Below are 20,000 nucleotides of genomic sequence, written 5' to 3'. Positions count from 1 at the left end.
CTGGGGGGAGGGGGCGAGGGGGATTTGCAAACATCGGAATGGGATGATGACGACCCGGCAAAGATGACGATGATGACGATTGTGTAATGAAGCGTTACGTTCGCGCATTAGCGTCGCGCGTCCGCGTTCTCGTGCCATTCGTGGGTGAATGCTGTAGGAGTTGAGCGAAGGCGGAGGCGGAGGAGGAGGAGAAAAAGGTGGAAGAATTTCTTTCCTTTCGCCGGGCCATCAGCCATCAGTCGGCCATTGTTGTCCAGTTTGTCGAATTAAAGACCTGCTTTATGTAAGGTCAGTTTTTGGGCGACCGACTGGCGTGCGTGAGATGATGACGGTTTGATGATGATTATCATTGAATTCAGTGTGGTGGGTGTTTTGGAGTTCGGGGATTTACATCTTGATGTGACAGCCAGACAGACAGCCAGACAGCGTAATGATGGTCCAAACTGGCTGGAATGTTGTGTGCGGAGTTATTTGCGGGGTATTATTGCGAAACATAAACCGAACCGAAGCATCGAGTAGTAGTAGTAGTAGTGGAAGTAGTAAGATCTTGGATCCAGGATTCCAGGATAGTTCCAGCCCTGGTAGTTACCAGTTGATGAGGTATTAAGGACATTAAGGTAATGTTCTTCCCTAAGCGTCTTGCTAGCAAAGGGTTGATTGGTTAGTTTAGTTTAGATTGAGCTCGATATCGCAATGGTAATGCTGGTTGGTGTTAGTGCGACTCGATCGCAGCGACTAGCGGCGTGTCTCTTCGCGTCATAATGGCGAGCACGCAATTCGCAATATTCGCGGAGGTTTAATGCTAGCCGAAGGATCATGACGCATCGATATACGTACCTGGGTATCGTGCCTGCTGCGGTGCCAGTGAGGGGTAGTAACAGAAGGGGTGTGTCATGTGTGCTGGAAAGTAATGATACATGCGTGGCGTATAGCTCGGTGGTGCCGTAACCAGTGCAACGCGATCTAGAAGTATGCGAAGAGAGGACATTTGGTTGGTTTGGTTTGTTGGCGCGTTTTGGCTTAGTGGGAACGGATGCCATCCGGTCCGTGATCCGTGCTCCTTTTGTGCAACAATAACAACAAAACCTTGTGCAGTATGTGATGATGGTGGTGATGGTGGTTCATTGTGGTTTGAGTTATTTGGTGGTGAGTGCATGTCGTGTACTATACAGAGAGTGCTTGCGTGCGTCAGTGAGTGCGTGCGTGCGTACGTGCGTGTTGTATTGGTGTGTGGTGAACCGAAGCGTGTTGCTATAAACATATTATGCTTAAATGTTGTAAAACATGCAATTCCCCTTCCAAACAAACAATATTGATCGGACTCCATTCCTCCGTGCGTAATAGGTTTAGGTGTGGATGGATGTTTTCCATTAGAAAACGTGTGAGTTGCACGATCCTGAAAAAGTAGCACTTTCTGTACATTTCAATCGAACAACATTTTCATCGAAGTAAAGGAAGGGCTAAAGGAAAGTGGAAACATTGGACGAAGGTTCTGAATCTTGTTGCGGTTAGACTCTGACCACAAAAACGAAGAATTTTTTTTTATGAAAAGATATTTCTATTGTCTTTAAGGTAAAATGTAGGTGGAAATTTTCTGTCAGTTGTTGGTTTAAATTGCATCTTGATATCACTCATAGTTTTCTGCTGGTCACCTTATTTTCAACTCTTGTTGCATCAATGTTCATTTCAGCATTTCCGACACACTTTTTGAGTTTCGCTTTGATAATTGTTCAGTATATTCCAATTTGACAGGAAAATCTGGGCAATTTAGTGGGTTTATATTTCATCCAATGATAGCGTAACGTAAACGTAAACGTAAAAGTACACGGGAACGTTGAAATACGGTTATTAGAATTGACTGTGCAGCTGCTTTTTTGGCTTTCATCTAAGAAAATTATCAAAGCTCTTCGATATGCGCACTAAAGGGATAGCATTAAGTAAAAGGAACCTCTTTAGCAGCACAAAAACCTTTATCACAGCATGCACTGGTAGGGGACAGTACTAAACATCGTTTTTACATTCCAACAAATCCTTAGAACCAGCAAGAATGCACGATTTAAACCCATCGATATCGTCGCTTGAAATTCCCTCTCCAGAACAGATCCTGCCAACCCGGACCCGGACGCATGATCAATGACCGTTGCTCGTCGTTATTTAATCTCGCTTCCCCAGCAGCAGCAGCAACAGCAGCACTTTCAACGCTGCGCAACCGCGTAAACAACATCTTATTGAATGCTTTTAATGTTTTATGACGAGCCATTCGCTCGGTGAAATGGCGTCCCTTTTTGTTTGGGCAAACATTTGAGCTTCATTTTCACTCGGCGCGGAGTTGTCGCGCTTTCTAAGAAGAAGTGCATTTTACTTTCAGCACTCGCACAGCACAGCATGTCACCGTCACTGCAGTGGTTGTTGTTGCTGCTGCTCCTGCGGGCCATGTTTTGCATCGTCGTCTCATGCCGGAATGCCATGTTCAACAGTGCAAGCGCGCGCGCGTTGTACGTAACCGACGACAACGACGACGACGAAGAGACGACGCAATCGACGACGCAGGACAACAGCAACCGGGCGTTGTTATCTTGCGTTACGCCTGGGCTGGTCTGGACTGGTGTGCCTCTCCTTCGGCACCACATACACACATTCCTCATTGTTTGCTTCGGTGGCTGCCCGCGCCACCAACGCCACGCATTGGCGTTCGCTGGTGCATTAATATTCTACCAGACCATCTACGCGTCCGCGTGTTCTCTGTTGTCGCCGTTGTTGTTGTTGTTGGTTTTGCCACCGACTGACACCTCGCAGGCGCGCACACCACGGCGACGCACGGGGGCATCTATGCAAATGGAGGCGCGCACCACGCATACTGGCGAGACGCCATCAGCGTCGAAGCGAAAGGATCTTCGATCTGCGTCTCGCGTGAGACCGTCCCCGTGAGAAGATAATGAGCGTGACCAACGTTGGCGACGGTGTCGGTATGGCACGGGACCGTTGTACCGGGACACCGGGACTCCCGGACACAGACACACACATACCGGATGCATTAGCATAACGCGCTGATAATCAATATAACTGGCGACCCCCACGGAGGAGTGGGAGGAAGGAGGACCCAGGAACTCGTACTCGAGACACACACTATGTGCACACCACACACACCGGCCCTGCAAAGGGCATGGAAGTTCAAAAGACTTCAAGCGACGAACCCCCCGTTACAGGAGGTAACGACAACAGTGACAGCGGCAGCGACTGTCGCCACGTAGCAACCACCAAAGATGGCATCGTCCGGATCGGAGTTGTCCTGTGGCAGCTTCCACAGCCAACTTGCTTCGTCTGCATAGCACACCACGATGCGGGGTTCTAACACACCAGCAACAACAACAACAACCTATTGGAAGCCCGTAGATGGCCAGCAGCCATACCACGAAAACTATTTCAAAAATTCGTCCCCCCCACCTCCTTTTTCCCTTTCGTTCACCTTCGAGCGGCGCGGCGAGATGGTGCCGAGAACACATTATTCATCGCGCGCGCCTTCTCGTTCGGAGCGCAATCTCAGCTGACCCTTCCAAGGCAGGACATTCCAAAGGGATGCGAGACGAGACGAGGGGGTGTACAAGCGAGCGAGCGAGCGAGGTAAAAATTGCGATAATTTCAGCCCCGCCGCGAAAGTCCGCGCGAAGGCCACAGGCCGGTGGATAATTTATTGTTCCTCGCCTAAACTCGCCCGTTCGTTGGTCAAAGAGGAGCGGAAAAGGTGGTAAGTGGGGGGAGAGTAGAGAGATCACCCGTCACCCCCGGGCGTGTAGCAGGAGGGCACCCCGAGGAGTGGAGGAAGAATGCAGATAAGGTGCAGCAACCAGCAGCAGCAGCAGCAACAGCAACAACGCTCGCTCCTCGCTTGACATCCTCAGCCAGCGCAGGGTCGCTGAACCCCCCGCCCGCCCGGGGACTGTACAAAGGGCCACGGAGGATCGTGGGTGAACGCGATGAGGGCGTGAACGCGATCGTCGCATCATGGCGGACTGGTGGCCGTTTTTTTTGCGATCGTTGCAAGCGATCAAGACCTTGCCGGGCACTACCACAATCTGACACGTCCGTGACCTCGACTGATTACGGCTGTTTCATTTGCTTCGTAAACTTCGCGATCGGAGAATGCATCGGTTCATCCAGGGGCCACAGGAAGCGACCACTTAGCGACCTTAATTTGATTTCGAGCCGGGATTAATTCCGGAGTTGCTTTTGTTTTTTTTCGGGTCGTCCAATTGGTCTCAACCGGACACTAAATGGTTCATTTTACGTCGGCATTGACATCGAGCATTGTGATTGAGCAACTTGTAATGAAGAATAACAGAGCGAGCGAGAAAGCGAAAAAGAGAAAGAACGGCGCGGACCAAGCGCGACGACTCCAAGACGGAATGAAGATGTCGCCTGCAAGGCATCGAGGCTAATGAAGTGCTCACCTCACGACAGCAAAGACCCCATCCTCCGTGCCCTCATCTCCCTCAATGTGGTGACACAAATTACCCAACCAACCAAACCCCTCCAGGATACCACCAACGGGGTCGGTCGCTCTGTTACGAGAACACCAACCGGCGTTTAGGCGGTTTCGAAGACGAAGAGAAAGCGTCTTAATCTTCGCTCGCAAGGATCGTTGCACCGCACGGAGAATGGATCCCCCTCCCCGGGGGTGGTTCATTAAGGTTCAAGCTGGTTCTCCGGTGCTGGTGCTGCACCGGATCTGCACCGAAATCGTCGTCGCTGTCGCGGATCCGAGACACCGAGACCGAGACCGAGACGCGGGCGTGTCATCGTGTCGTGTTCTGTGTGTGAGCATTTTTGCGTGAAGCGATTAAAACCCACGACTGCAATGATGATGATGATGATGACGACGACGATGAGAGAAGTGTGTGACGCGGGTGTGCGGCACTAATGATGTTTGGTGCTGCAGTAAGCGAGCGAGAGGAGAAATGCGCGCGCGCCCGTGCCCGCGCCCGCGATCTCGCTGCACGCTCGCTGGCACAAAACACGAAACCAAAACCACCTCCAAGTGGTAGCAACGGCGCGCGAGAAGATAATTGTTTTCCACTCTACTTGCGCCGGCTTTCTGCCTCCTCCACTGCGCACTCCGTTTTGCTCTCGCTGGGCGCGCGCGTGCTCGAACCGACAACAAACTGAGGCTGTTGCTGCTGCTGTTGCTGCTGCGGTTGACGGATGCCCGGGACCGGATCGCGTGGTGCACTGTTCCGTTCCGTTCCGTTCGCGTGTTTTGTGATCAATCGCCATGCAAAATGGATATGGATGCTCTTCACGGTGGCAGAGCAGAGACGAGCGAGCGAGCGAACGAACGGACGAATCGTTTGGATTTGGATCGATTTGGTTCGAAATGCAAAAGCGGATCGATCCGAAAGGGGGGGATCAGGGTGGTAAGGAGGGGTGGTACCACAGCTTTCGATGAGCGGCTTATCACTTGCGGATCCGGATGAATATTGCTTTTCATTTATGGACGCAACACTTGAATCACGCATCGCTCGTGATATGATATTGCGATCGCGAAAACGAGGAGAAGGCGCGAGCGCGCTTGTTACCCTCGTTGGAGGGTTGGAGAGGGAGTCTTTTTGAGGGGGGAGGGGTGTTGAGGAAGGTTGGTAGGAAATGAAAGAGAAACCACTCGAGCACAACAACAGAATTCAAAGCCGAATCTCTTGTTAAAGAGGTTTTTTGAAACGAAAAAAAAAAGATCCACAAATTGCATAATGTCCACGGCCGCCTGCTTGTTGTCAGCAAAGCCTGAACAAATAATGTACTGCTGGCTGTCAGCGTGAGGTTTGCCTGCGCTTTGAGCACTTAATTTGACTCTTTATGGAACCAGACCCTAACACGGGCTCGGGGTTAGTGACGCAAAATGATGATTGGAGCAAAAAGATATCCATTTTTTGTGTATGTTTTTTTCGCTCCTTAATCCTCCACCTTGGATCAGTATGGACAGTACATTTCCCTCTTCATGATGCAGCTTTACTTATGCTGCTTATCTGAGGCGCTTAGAATTCGTAGCTTGTTTTTTTTTTAACAAAACAAAACAGAATTAATGCCAAGCGATTTCACGCTCGCTTGGAGCAACGAGGTTATCAAGCGTCCGTTCTTGACATCTACTCGTTGGTGCCATAGCAACGGGCTCCAGAGCTGTTCTGCTACACGCTTGCTGGTTGTGGTGGTTCCGCTGCTATGAGTTACTTGAGCAAAGGCCTGCTTGTCGCACCCGACCGATCTGACCGTTTGTACCGTTCTGCCTCGTTCCTGATCCGAACCTGTCAACGTTTGACAGTACGGAGTGTTCTACAGAACGTCAGCTACCCGGTACTAGGCAGTAATCTACAGCCACGTCTATTCGCTTAAATGTATGCCAAAATCACACCGTGTAAAGGCACGGAACGGAACCGATACCGATACCGAGGTATTTGCAAACTCCGGACCAATCCCGGGCCCAAGACTCTTCCAAAAGTGCAACCAACCGAGAACGATAGCACGCCCGGCCCGGCCCGGCCCGGCCGTCCCATTCCAGCCCATTATCTAATTTCTTTCGCCAAACGTAACGTCCTCCCGTCCACGTCCGACGTGGACCGGCGATTATGGCGCGGGTCTGTTGGCCTATTTACTTGGCCGGTCTTGCTCTGCGCTGCATCGACTTGGAGTGTGGCTTCTCGGATGGTTTTTCGGCTGCAGTTGGCTGCACCGCCGGCAACTGCAATCCAACTGCAATCACCACCCGGGTATCCACGACACACCCGGTAGCCAGCCAACGGTAACATAGCGGCAAAGGCACGTCGAGGGGGGGGCACAAGACCGCTACGCTGCACCGGCGATAATGCCACGATGCGGTTGCGATGATAGGCGGCGTGATTTATGGTTAGAAGCCAGACAGCGGCGCTCTCTCTCTCTCTCTCTCTCTTTGTCCCTCTAATCGCTCGCCTTCTGCACCTAGAACCTTTGGCCCAGCGCCGGTAGAAGGGGGGGATGAAAGACCACCTTTCTATTGTTTACCGAGAGCCCCATAATAGGTGCTCTTCTCGCCCGGAGCACCGCACTGTGTCTCGCCTGAGGGTAGAAAATCATGTGCACACGGTTTCCGGTTTATCGGTCACCGGTTGACTGGTTGGCCGCGCAGGACCCGAAGCTGGTGAGTGAATTGCAACATTGTAAGCCGGGCTTGGTCTTGGTCTTTGGCTTTGGTTTGATCGCAGAAGAGGTCTTGGCTCTCGATTGCCTTGCGATGCCCTTCAATTTAAAGATTCAAGATCTAACACGAAAATGGTCCGTATCGATCGGCATGAGGGGGAACAGGAGGAAGGAAGGGGGGATGCCAAATTACTATCATGATATTGTGTTCCGGTCATACCGGTCCCGGACCCGGATTGAGAGAGAGAGAGTCGTACTTTTAGTAGGTTAGTGGGAGGATCCACAGGGCCTACTGTGGCCAGTGCTGTGGTCAATATTTACATGTTGAATCTGAATGCCACCGTGGGACCAGATCCAGAAGAGGTGAATAAGCAGGTCACATTGACTTCCAGGAACTTCACTAATGGAGTTTCAATTTAGGGGGACCCACAACGTCCCGGAATTCTCAAAAAAAATCCCATTAGCACTTGGAGTAGCTTCTGTTAAGCTCCTCGAGGAGCTTCTTCCTAAAAGTACGATACTCCAAACAGAGTATACGACCGTCTAGCTATCGTTAGACGGTAATCTGTCTAACGCAAAAGCTCGTAATTAATCGCTCGTGATTACCGATTTACGACGGCTATCCCGACGGTCGTTCTGACTACCTGAGAAGGGAAGTGCCCAAGAAGTGACCTGCGGTGAAGTGCGTCCCAAGAGAGCTAAGCTTCCGGTATCGCTCCTGGTGGATCTCTCGGCACTCGGGAACCGGGACCACCCCTGGATCTCTTGGGAGATCTCCAGAGGATGATAACGTGCGAGCTGTGATGGAATGCACCGAACACGATCCCCTCAGCGAGCACGTAGCACCGGTAATGCCACGTAGGGTGCTTAGCGTTGACCATCTTCTGACGGAATTCTTGCTTAAAGTGTCGTTCGCACGTTCCTCTCCGGTATGCTCGCACACACACACACACACACAGCCACTGCTGGGACAAGCCCCATAGAGGAAGCCATCGATATAATCGGCCAATGACCGACGACGCACCGACCGATCCGATCCGACCCCGGGACTTATGCAATTGAGTTAAGGGAAGTTGTAGCTGCTGACAATCGCGCATAAGGGCTCTGACACTATGACACACACACACACACACACACGTACTATTGGTTGGTATTATGTGTATGCACAGCGTATACGGGGTACGGGTGCGCATAGATTATGCTCAAGGGTTTATGCGCAACCGCAAGCCCTTCGTGTCTTACGTCGGACATTATGCAGTCAGGTGACGTACGCGTGCTGGTGCGCGCGCGCGCGCCCGCGTAATACCATGCCCGGTAGCACAGCAAGGGTCAGTGAACAAGTACCAAACACACACACACACACGCGAGCGCGCCCGTTGTCCAAAGTGTTAAGTCGTCTCACGAAGGTCGTCTTATGGCCGGTAATGACCTGCACAAGAACCTCCCTTCGACTGAGGTCAGGTTGGGAGTCTCGCTTGTAGAACCTCCTTGTAAAGGTAGAAAGATCAACAATGGATCCTTTTTCGAGTGTCCGTTTAGGTCGTTCATTCAGTCTGCCAGTCTGCCGGGAGAGATGATACTGAGGGTCCAAAGCCCCGGGTGAGTGAAAGCCCCAAGTTGTCTGAATGTCGAGATTCGAGGGCGGTTATCGTGGCGTGACGTGACGTGACGTGGCGTGGCGTGGCGGGCTTCAAGAGAATGTTTTGACGCTTTTCTCCGGGAAGTTGAGTCCGTGTCGAGACTAAGAGAGCAAGAGGAAGAGAGATTGGGGGGCGAAGCGCAAGACGTGAACGATCGCGTGATGATCACGATGATGATGATGATGATCGTAGTCTCCGTCGTCGTCGTCGTCGTCGTCGCCGAAGTCGTGGCATTACGGCCCCCCGGACAGGGCGGTGAGGTGAATTATTATGTTTCACGGCTGCACAGGCCAAGTCAGGGCACCGCCACCTTTCGTGTCTTGGCGATGTTTGAATGTTATGCTTGTTTGTTGTTTTCGAACCGAAGCCACCAACCCACCAGCCCTTCTCCGTCGCTCTTTCTCTCTCTCTGCTCTGCAGACAAATGCCTCCTCCATGCTGCGCTGGTCTGCCATCATCGGTTGATGACCCACCCTCGGCATGGCTTTCGTCACCGCGCGCGCAACACCGTAAACACCGGAACACACTGCAGCATTATGTGCTTTCTGGTGCTGTTGCTGTTGCTGTTGGTGTCTTTCATGCTGGAGAAAGGTCTGGAGGAACCGGGAGGAGGAGGAACCGCTTCGCACCTCACACTCCGTGCACCACTGCACTAGTAGGTTAGATTCGAATTCGAATTCCCCGCCCGGGATCATCATGGATGGCGACGATGGAGAGGAATCGAAGAAGTAAAGGGGGTCGAACGGAAGCTTCGCTGACAGGTCGCGCGCGTAAGGGGTGTTGTTAGTGTAGGGAGAGAGATTGCGAAAGCATCACACCACGCCATTCCCGGGGCGGGGACCTCGTAGGAGGAATTTAGCGGGCGTCGAAAACCAAAATGAAAGGCCTGTCATTATGCATTCACCACCGGGCCCGGGTCTCGGGCCCGGGTCTCGGGCCCGGGTCTCGGACTCCGGCCTGTTGGCAGCATGTCAAACTGTGCCAAAAGGCTAACGAAATGACGCCTTACGCGGTTCGTTATGGCCATGCGCGCCTGTGTGTGTGTGCCCTTTCTTTGGACCTTGGATTTGGTTACGCAATCGAACGAACTTAGCGGTCAGTCAGTCGGTCTGCTGGAGTCCAACCGTTAACCGTTAGTCTAGAACAGAACAACAACAACCGCATGTTCTCTCACGCTCCTCCGAGAATTAAGAACTTCCAGCATCCGATAAGGTCACTCGGCGGGATACTCGCCCAGGGATCGTCTTAACTCATTACGGACGATTTCACCACTCGCGGAGCGCGCGCCCGCGAACGCGGATTGAAGATTGATGATAAGATATGGTTCCGAAATGGAAATTGGAAATGAAAATCCTTACTGAGCGAATGTGCGAAATGGCCGTATTGGCAATCAGAGTAGTCGCTGGAGTGGTGGAACGTTCCAAGTTATCCAAGGCTGTCTTGATGAATGAAAGAACTTGCCTGTTCCAGCGTGTGTGTGTGTGTGTGTATAGGTTTATACCCCTTACCGCGACCACGGGGTGTGGATTTCGACGGTTTTATGTCGGCAATCGTTGGTTGATAACGAGTCGTGTGGTTGAAATGACAGAACACCGGGCAGCGCATGGTCGAATTCAAACGGGAATTGACTCCTACCGAGCAAGGGGGCCATTTCCAGTGACCTCTTCGTACCTCTTTCTGTCTCTCTTCCTCTCTCTCGCTTACGGTGCGTGGTGTGGAGATGGTTTACGATGTGCAAACACACATCGACTGACAGATCGAGCTGATTAACAAGGTCCGGGAATGTGTTCTCCCTGTCAAGAAGTGGCTGCTGAAGCTGAAGCTGTCCGGTACCGATGGCTACGCAACCGGAACCGAAGCGTGGCACAAGAGCGGGCCGCTGGTCGGCCAGTAAGTGGATACGAATGGAAGTAACAACCAATAATCATCATCATCATCATCATCAGCTGTACTGGCGCACTGTACTGATCTGCGTGCTCATTGCTCCACTCTTCACACACACAAACAGTGTCCGATAACAGTACTTTAACGGCGTGTCTCTCTCTCTCTGTCTCTCTCTGTTGCAGAATTGGTTTGTTTTGGACTTGTTTACGGTTTCGGTTCGAACTGTTCTGGATCTCTGGGCACTCCACAATCCCCCTCATTACTGTCTCTCCTTTGGGGGTTTTGGGTTACTCCAGTCAGCCAACCAGTCAGATTTCAAATTTTGGAGAGGTCGAAGCCCGAAAAGCCTGGCTGGCACATTCCAGAAACGTAATCAAACGTAACTGGCGGACTGGTGCGAGTGCGAGTGCGAGCGCGACCACACGAAGCAAACCAAGCGGGGATAAGTGGACAGTGGATGGAGTGGTTGTGACAAATTCAAGTCGATTTTCCGTCCAAAAAACCGGGTCACCGAGTCTCGGTCCCCCCGGGGGAGGGAGATCCTCGGATATCTCGTTTCTTTTTTTTTCGGGGCGCAGGCTAAAGCGAGTGTACCAGAAAGCCACGGGATTCGCGTATTATTGCCACGTTCCTCCGCGCCCGCGCTCAGTCACTTGCAGCTGACACCTTTATAGGATCATAAACCTGATTTCAATAATTTCATTCTCGTCCGAACATCGAATATCCGCTCCGTTAGCAGCTGGTCGCTACTGCTGCTATTGCTGTAGGAGATAAGACCAACGTAGTGGTACTATTGCTGCAGGCGAAGGTGGTGGTCACCAGACTGGAATCCAGATCCACCTGACAAAAGATGTAGGTCTTTCGCTCCATCAACTCTCGGGGTATTCCGGTCGGGTACAATTTCATCACCGACTCCGTCACCCCTCTGGGTCACCTTCAACAACAGCTTTTGTCTGCCGAGAATCGAATCCTCCACTACACTACGTCAAACGCGTTCCCGTTCCCGTTATAGTTCCTTTTTGGAGGTCTTTTGTAAGGGGTTAGTGTCGATGCAGCGAACCGATTAATACGCGAGCGCGCGCTTGAGGCCCGTGCTCACGCAATTGTTCCAGTTTGGTGATAAAACTTTCTCCAGACGATGGCGACGATGACGGTGGCGCTTTCCCGCGCGTCGTTTGATGATTAGCTCACATGAGCGGCCTAAGTTCAAGTTCTTCGTCCATCTGGGCCTTGGTGTGCTCCAGATTAGTATGGACGGGCCCGCCGACGACGGGCAGATTCACCGTTCGGTGCCAGGCGCCGGACACACGCGGAACGTACGCGATTACAATCGATTCCGTGCGGTCCACTTCCACAACTGGCCAGTGGGTGATTTGGCGCGAAAATTGACTCACTTTTCACTGGGTCCATGGAGTCTCCCCCTTGCGGTGGCGAGTTCGTCACAGCTAATGAAGTTTGGGCCTCGGTGGAGGTGGTGGTGGTAGCGGCATTGCATGCGTGAGTAATTCTCTTTCTTTCTCTCCCTTTCTCTGGGTCTCCGACACTCAGAAAAGTGTCGAATTTTCGGGTCCGAAACTTCAACCTACAAATACCCAAAATAGTCCCAGAAAGCTGGAACTTCAAGCTGCAAGTCGTCTAGCGTTACTAGCGAGGTACTAGACCCTAAACCCCCTTCTCGGGAGCATGGTTGGCGGCCCTAGGTGGAAAATTCGGAGCCCCCCCCCGGGAAAACCGCCCTAATGGCAAACAAGGGCGATCGTGAAGATTGATGAAGGTGAAGAAGGTGGTAGCTGTTTCTTAGCTGTTTCTGGTGGAAAGGCTATCCGAGCTATCCGATTTGTAACGAGTACCGACGAGGCGGGTTGCGGACATTATCATAAATTTGGGAGCACCGCAGGGTAAAAACCTGGCGCCTTTGGAAAACTGAAACATTCGTGCGCGTGATTACTGCAGTGCGTGAGCGTGAGCATGGAGCCCGACAATGACCATGGCCGAGGAAAGAAGGCCCAAAGGTCCGAAACCCGTGTTCCGTTAGTTTCCCTTCTCCGATCGATCATCGGCGGCGGCGAACTCGGCGGTCTTTTGCTTTCCCTACGCCCGACTCCCGGATACCCATTGATGGGCTGGGGGTGAGCTATGCGCAACATTAAGGTCACACATCGCATTATGTAGAGTTTGCAAAGCAAACGCAGCGTGTGTGTTAGGGGTCCTAAGCAGCAGCAGCAGCCGCAACACAAGCGAAGAGATAATGAACGAAATTGTGTAAATTCAATTCAAAGGCACAGGCATCAATTAACTGTACCGACGCCCGGGGGAGCCGAAAAACCGAAACTGTTTCCCTGTTCCCTGGCGGGTGGTCCATCTCGCCTGACTCGCTTTGCCTGCTGCTCATCAACAATGGCGCGCAGGTGCTCCAAAGAGTGGTTGGTTGGTTGGTACATAACAGTAACGTCTAGACGCCTTTTGCTTCTGCTCGTGCGATGTGCTTAGCGTGTTTGTCTAATAGTTCTCGAACCGTGACAAAGTTGCTGGCACCGGGTAGCGTGTGACGGGAAGGGAAGGTGTATGGGATACGGTGCAGCGGGCGACAAATTGCTGGTAATTAGTCTGGGAAGAACAACGAACGAAATGGTAGAATAAGAATCTCTTCCTGGGAACGCCGAACGCACGGGCTCCGGTCTCCTGGCCCTGGAAGGGAAGTCGAATTTTCTGATCTTCTTGGAAAGTCGCATCCCCGGGGATCCAAGACGCCTAATGCGTAGCCAAGCAAGCAAGCAACCAACTAAACAACGCATGGGTGACTACCCGACTCTCTACACGGGTGCGAGAAAGCTGAAAATGAGATGAGAATGAAAAAGGCGAGAATGTCAAATCCCATACATTTGTGACAGCCTACTTGCATCTTTACATTTCCATTTGTATGGGATTTGACATTCTCGCCTTTTTCATTCTCATCTCATTTTCAGCTTTCTCGCGCCCGTGTAGAGAGTCGGTACGATGTGTGAAAGCAATCGTGTGTGTCTTCGAGAACGGAGCGCCCAAGCACAGTTAGGTGCGCATTAGAGAGGTCCATTGAGGCCTCCGCGCACTCTGTGTGTGTGTGTTTCGCCACCGCTTTTCACGGTCTAATGGGCTGTTGAGTTGTTGAAAACAATTATATTGTACGTACGTACGTGTGTGTGTGTGTACATGTGAGCAAGAATCTGGGTCAGTAGTAGGAACGCACCGTTCTGGTTGTTCTTGGCGCCTCCCAGACTCAAACACCAGAACGTCTGACGCCACTCCACCAGAAAAGTCCGAAAATGGGAGAGAGAGAGGAGGAAAAACAATTTGCAACGGGAACACTCATCCCATCCAGCCATCCATCTTACCAAAGGGGGTGACGCTGACCAGGGTGTGGTGCGAGGCGTGAAGAAAGCTCTCGCTGGCCGCTGGCTTAACGGTCCCGGTTTCGTGGCTTAAGTGTTGGAGCCTTCTACGCTAAGGCTTTCTCCCCGTAGCCCCGTATTCACCGCCGCGCCCTTCCCCCCTCCCCCCATGTGTGTGGTGTGGTGCAGGTGTAATGTTTGTCGTGCCGTTCCATTACACGCGATCACAGGCTGGTGAGAAGGGTGGTGGCGGCAGTTTCGATTTCAATTAACTCCTTCAGAACCAGCGGCGTGGCAGAGGTAGTGGTGAGTGGTAGAAGGTTGGATGGATTTCACAGCCTGCTGCGAGCCGTTACAATGAGTTGACACTTTTGCGCGCCCATATTTGAGGAGCGGCCCAAAGGGAGCGGCACAATACCAATGTACCAAGGGAAGTACCACAAAACATATGGGAGGTGTTGACGCTTGTAGGCTTGTAGGGGTCGTGTTAAGAGCACTGCCCTACCAAATGTGGGATGACAATATATGGGTCATGCGCTTTTGGAGAGCATGAATTATTTATTATTAAAACTCTAGACACACAGACACACAGACACACACCCAGACGCGACACAAAGACACGCAAAGTGTGGGCGCCGGACAACCCAAACACCTCCATATGTCCCCGCTGCTGTGCAAACAGAGCCGGTCGAAGGAAGGAGGTAGTAGCACCTTTTGACAGATTCTTGTGTCAGCAATATTGTGCCAGCAATATACAGAGCCAACCAGCCAGCAAGCCAGTATTGTGTACGGCTTGGAACCTCAGGTTGACCCTTTTTTCGTGGTGCTACCGCGAACCACTTTGGCGGACCGGAGGAATTTAGGATAAGCAACTGTAGTTTCGCTGCGACGTCAGACATGTCCATGCTGGTGGTGTGTAGAGTCCCATGGCAGCAGTATATCCGGTTTTTAATCCAGCCACACCAGGGACTGTTGTTGTCGTTCGCTAGTAGGGCCAGTGGTCGCGCGCTCGCGCTCGTGCTTTAAACCGCAAAACCGTAATCAAGAGATTTGGCGCACGTGAGGTGAGGTGTACCGGTGCGAGTTCCCGCGAGTATCACCCGCGACAAACTTGTTTGCACAGCGTGGCCTCGAGTCCCAGGTCCAGGTCCACGTTCCATGTTCAGGCGCCGCAGACCGCAACGCGCGCGCGCGGTCGATGGCGATTTTTTTTTCTCTCTCGCAAAACCCAAGCGCAAAGGCGCCCCATTACATCACTTGCGGGTGTGTGGAGGAGATTATGTGACCGACATTCCGCGCACACACTCACAAGATTCTCGCAGATTCCCGACTGAAATGAGGTTAGTAAAATGGGGTTCGAATTGAGCACGGCGCGACGGACACGGAGCGACATTGAGGCGCGACTGGTGAAACCCTTTTCTGACACAACCTCCTGCACTACGGCTCACTGCAGGAGTACCGGCAGCGGCCGCAATGCGTCTGCCCCTTGCCGGGTCGATGCATCATCGTACATTTATGGTGATGAAATGACCGCAATTAAAAGTAATGAAATTGTTTTTAACGGCCGCAGAGCGTTTGCGGTGCATCGACATCCCCGTGGTGCGAGCATCGCGCGCCGTAGGTCCGGAGGAGGTTCATCCTTGAACTCCTTCATGACACCCATGGGATGTGCGCATCATCATGCGCGCGCGAACAGCAAACGATACAGGTGTTGGGCATTCTTTGCCATCACCTTCACAGCAGCAGGACCGAGAGTGATCCCGACCGGCCATCGGCTACGTGAGATTCACCTTAAACATCCTCTACCTCCCTGTATCTCTTGTCCGAGGTCGCAGAGGATCACTAGAGTATCAGCTGCCAGCCAGCCAGCCAGCAGCTCGCTCAAAGCTCAAAACCGAGATCATTATGTGGTCTTGATGCCGATCGCGAACACGATCCAGCTTCTCCTGTCACTACTTCTGCCACGTTCATTTCGTTACCCTTTCCAGTACGAACGGTAGCAGAGAGCAGTGAGAGAGAAGAGCGGAAGGAGGTTTACGACAGCCACCTAGCGGCTTGTAAGCGCGCGACTTTGCGATTCCAGCACGTTCTGCTCATCATAAACCGTGATGGTGCTGGTGCTGGTGCTGGTGCTGGTGGGGATGGATATTGATTCCCAATGCGCGTAAGACAACGCGCGCGTATCGATGGCCATGTCGTCCGATGGGAGCGCGGGGACCTTCGGGACCTGGGGCATCTCACCCCGTGGAAAAGAGGAACCGACAAAAGGAGGCATTCTTGACGGCGGCTGCGGCGAAAGACGTACTCCACACAACTCCGACGTCCCGGACGCACCGCGGACACTGCACGCTCGCTCGCTGACGAACTTCATATCAGTCAAATCAATCTTCATTGGCTCGTCTTGGAGTTGGCTGGACGTGTGCGCGAGCGCGAGCGCGCGCCCCAGAGTCTGCACGAGCTTCTCCTTTCCTCTTTTTCCTGTTCTCGACTGACACGGGATCCGGGAAGGGGATCGAACCCCCGTCTTCTACCGTAATAGGGACTGGAATCGACGCGACGTCGATGCAGCAGCAGCAGCAGCAGCGAAAAAAAAGGAATCCAAGAATCGTTCTTCTCCGTACGTCCATTCTGCTGCAGCCCCGGTCCTACAATGGGAATGCATCCGAAGAATGCAATTTGATACGATACGATAGGTCCGCGGCCGCCGAGGTTACGATAAACGATCGTAACCGCCCGTCGACGAGACGACGTCGACGACGTCGTGGAGTCCGCCGCTACGCGCGATCACGTTTTCGCTTTTGCTCTCGAATTTCGACTCGATTGACGCGGTCCTCGCGGGATCCTCGCGGTAGTCCCGGGCACCAGTGGCCCCCTCCAGGGATTTATGGTGAAATGGATGCAGGTGAGAGGTGCGGAGTAGCTTGCACCTTCCAGACCACGAACCACGAAGCACCCGTCCACCTGAGGACACTATATTTAGAAGTAGACGATCAGCATGTATTAATACTGATGAGAAGGAGAAGCAGCAGCAGCAACAGCGGTGGAGATCTAGAACAGCTTCCAGCATCCTCGTTCGTCCGTATTACAGGTCCGGAGACTCCTGGGCGGAGTCCCGGGTGCATGCATGATTGATGAGCCAGGGCGCGTCCGCCGATCGCAGATAAAGTCCACCTCCTTCTGCACCACCTCCTCCTGCACAGACTCCGGTTGTGATAAGGGAGAGTATTTTATTTTTAGCGCAAAAAGTTGTCATTATTTTGCGATCAATCAATCGACCGCGTGCGGGCGCGCGCCTCGCGGATGACTGCACCACGGCCCGTCACGTCACACGTGTGTGTCGAGTGCCAAGCTGATAATGGCTGAACAGGGGGCTGGCGGAAGAGCGGGGATGAAGAACGGCCCCCGGGGGGGGGCTACCCGTAATTGGCAATGATTGGATTTTAATTGATAAGAATCGTGCGAAAGTACATTGCGCTGGATTGCGTAGAAACACACATTCCCGATGGCAATCGAGCACATTCCGGGTGCCAGGGCGGGGGGCTGGGTCTCGATTGATGCCCCCTTGAGAGCGTCGAGATCGAGATTCTATCTAAACTCCGGTCTCCGGTGTTATGGATTCTTTCGTCAGCTTTCGCTCTTAGCAAGCGACGACGCGGCATGTTTGAGGTTATGGTCCGTGGTACGGGAGCTGTCTGCGCTGCTGCTGATTTGATCTGTGTTTAGCTGAGGAGCAGGTTCAAGTGTTGAACCTTAGCAAAAAAAAAAAAACCGGCCGGAAACAACCTTGAAGAGCGATTTGATTTGCGTGAAGAGGTCATTTACCATCACCAGCACCACCATAAAACAGGTTAGCAGCGAGATATTACAATCTTTTTACAACCCCTCCACGATTTGACCGGACGAGGAGGGGACAGATAAAAGAAAGATTTAAAGCTCTAGCACCGGAAACTGACCTAACGAGCCAAAGGAGTCTTATATCGAGCTTTCTATCATCTTTATCGTGGGCATCATTGCGGACTCTACACCATTACATAAAAAACTGAAAGCCACCCGCCGTCAGGCGCCGAATGTCCCTGTTCCCTGATAGCGGACATCAAAAGGAATTCTCGCGACTACTGCTACTACTGCAGGTTGTCGGCTGATTTAAATAATTACCACAACCGTCGCGTCCAACGCTATCATTAACTTTAATTGTTAATGAATAACTTTCCCGCTCTCCCCCAGTTCTTCGGGTGCCACCAAGAGGCCACCATCCTCTGGCACTGCTCTGGGAACCTATAAGAGGTCCCTCAGGTAGGTCCTGCAGGTAGCGAGCAACACCGGGCGAGCGCAGGTGGGCGAACACTAATTAAAAGAGTAATTATTAACATTGGAATTGACTGGCGATTATTGTGCAACGTTGCGACGCAACCACACGCACTGCTCTCATAGGGGGCTTAAGACGTCCGCTACCTTCGGTGTCTCATGTGGTTATCCCGCGCAGGCGGCTACCGGTGGACAGCCTTAGCCTGTGGCGGCCCTTGGACTGATAAATCTGTCGATTGTTCTGCAAACAGCACACCCACAGCTGCCACCAGGGCTCCCTAACGAGGCTCCCGGTGGCTGTGGTGGCGGTGTTTTCAGTTCTCCCGCTTTCGGTGGGAGCAATAAATTGATCCTATTAAATATTTATTGCTTCCCGTCCGTTGCTGCTGCTGCTGCTGTTGCTGTTGCTGTGGTCTCGATCGAACTGATCGATCGACCTGGCGGACCCATTTGAGCGTGGCCGTCCGGTCGCCCGGCGGCCATTTGGATAAGGTAGAAACGAAGTTTATGATTCATTTGACTGCGGCCCCTGGTAGGGGAGAAGGCAGGACCAGGCAACCAGCTGCTGCCGGTTCTCCAAAGTGACAAACTGCTGTCAAAGCTGTAGATCAATCTATCTCCACTAGGGTCTCTGGCGTGGCTGGCGGTAAATATCCGGTCTCAAGACTTCTCCGCGGCAGGAGTAGCAGGAGAACTAAAAATAGCGATCGGGTTGGTTGCTGCACCAGCACCACCACCTCGCGGTGCATCACGGCGCTGGCGCATGGGATCCGGACTCTAGAACCGCAGGTGGCGATTTACAATTCAATGCGCCTAGACAAGACGCCCGGACCGTCCGGAGTCTGGGACCCCCGGTTGGTTACAGGTTCCCCTATATCGGATGGTAAATTATGCCAATCGGAAAACAATTGTTTATTTATGCTAACGGAAAAAGCCGAAGAGGGGGATGGGGGTATGACCATGCTGGTGGTAGTAGTTGGAGGAGGAAGGAGCTGGAATGAAAAATAAGTTCTCGAAGTCTACTATCGTTCTTATCCATCCCCGGGTCCAAGTCGGTACTGAGGTTCCTCTTCGCAAATGGCGGCCCAGAGCAGCAGCCGCAGCAGCAGCTGGTCCCAAGGCACGACTCCAAGGGGTTCGTTTGAATAGTTTATTGAAATCAATTTCAATACTAATGGTCGACGGAACTCTCTCTCTCTCTCTCTCTCTCCCTTTCCCCTAGGATTCTCGGGATTTGCGTTTTGATTTATTATTAACAAATTGTTGTCGAAAGGTGTACTTCATCTTCGTCAACGCTCCCTAACCTCGCTCTCGCTAGCCGCTAGTGACGCCCCGGACCCCGGGAATGCAGTCCTTTGAGAATCGGGAGTGCAGGAGCCACCCCACAGCGGGCTTGTGAGCTTTGTGGTCTGCTGTCAAGCAGCCACTCAACTCAAGTCATTTCTAGATAATTCCCGCAATCCCCTTGCGCTGGGTTGCGCTGGGCCGCTTTGGGCCTTTGGACTTTGGACGACTCCCTCGACTGGACTGTTGTTCAAAAAGCACGTGGAGTTGCCCGGGCACCGGGCTGTACCAAACCGCAGCTCGGGGAGAACCGGTTCAACTCACACACTCTCCCGAAAACCTTGCGGTTTGATTGATC

At 52.5% G+C, this 20,000-nt stretch overlaps 1 protein-coding gene across 1 annotated transcript in view; it reads right to left on the bottom strand.

Moving 5' to 3' along the window:
- LOC125953770 (uncharacterized) overlaps positions 1 to 20,000 on the bottom strand; it is a 39,850-nt gene that overhangs the window by 3,842 nt on the left and 16,008 nt on the right. The window contains exon 2 of the mRNA XM_049683544.1: positions 838 to 963. Coding sequence (XP_049539501.1) covers positions 838 to 963 — 126 coding nt within the window. The remainder of the gene's footprint in view (positions 1 to 837; positions 964 to 20,000) is intronic.

Source organism: Anopheles darlingi, chromosome 3, assembly GCF_943734745.1.
Source record: "Anopheles darlingi chromosome 3, idAnoDarlMG_H_01, whole genome shotgun sequence".
Lineage (NCBI taxonomy): Eukaryota > Metazoa > Arthropoda > Insecta > Diptera > Culicidae > Anopheles > Anopheles darlingi.
This window is presented reverse-complemented; position numbering and strand designations above follow the sequence as displayed.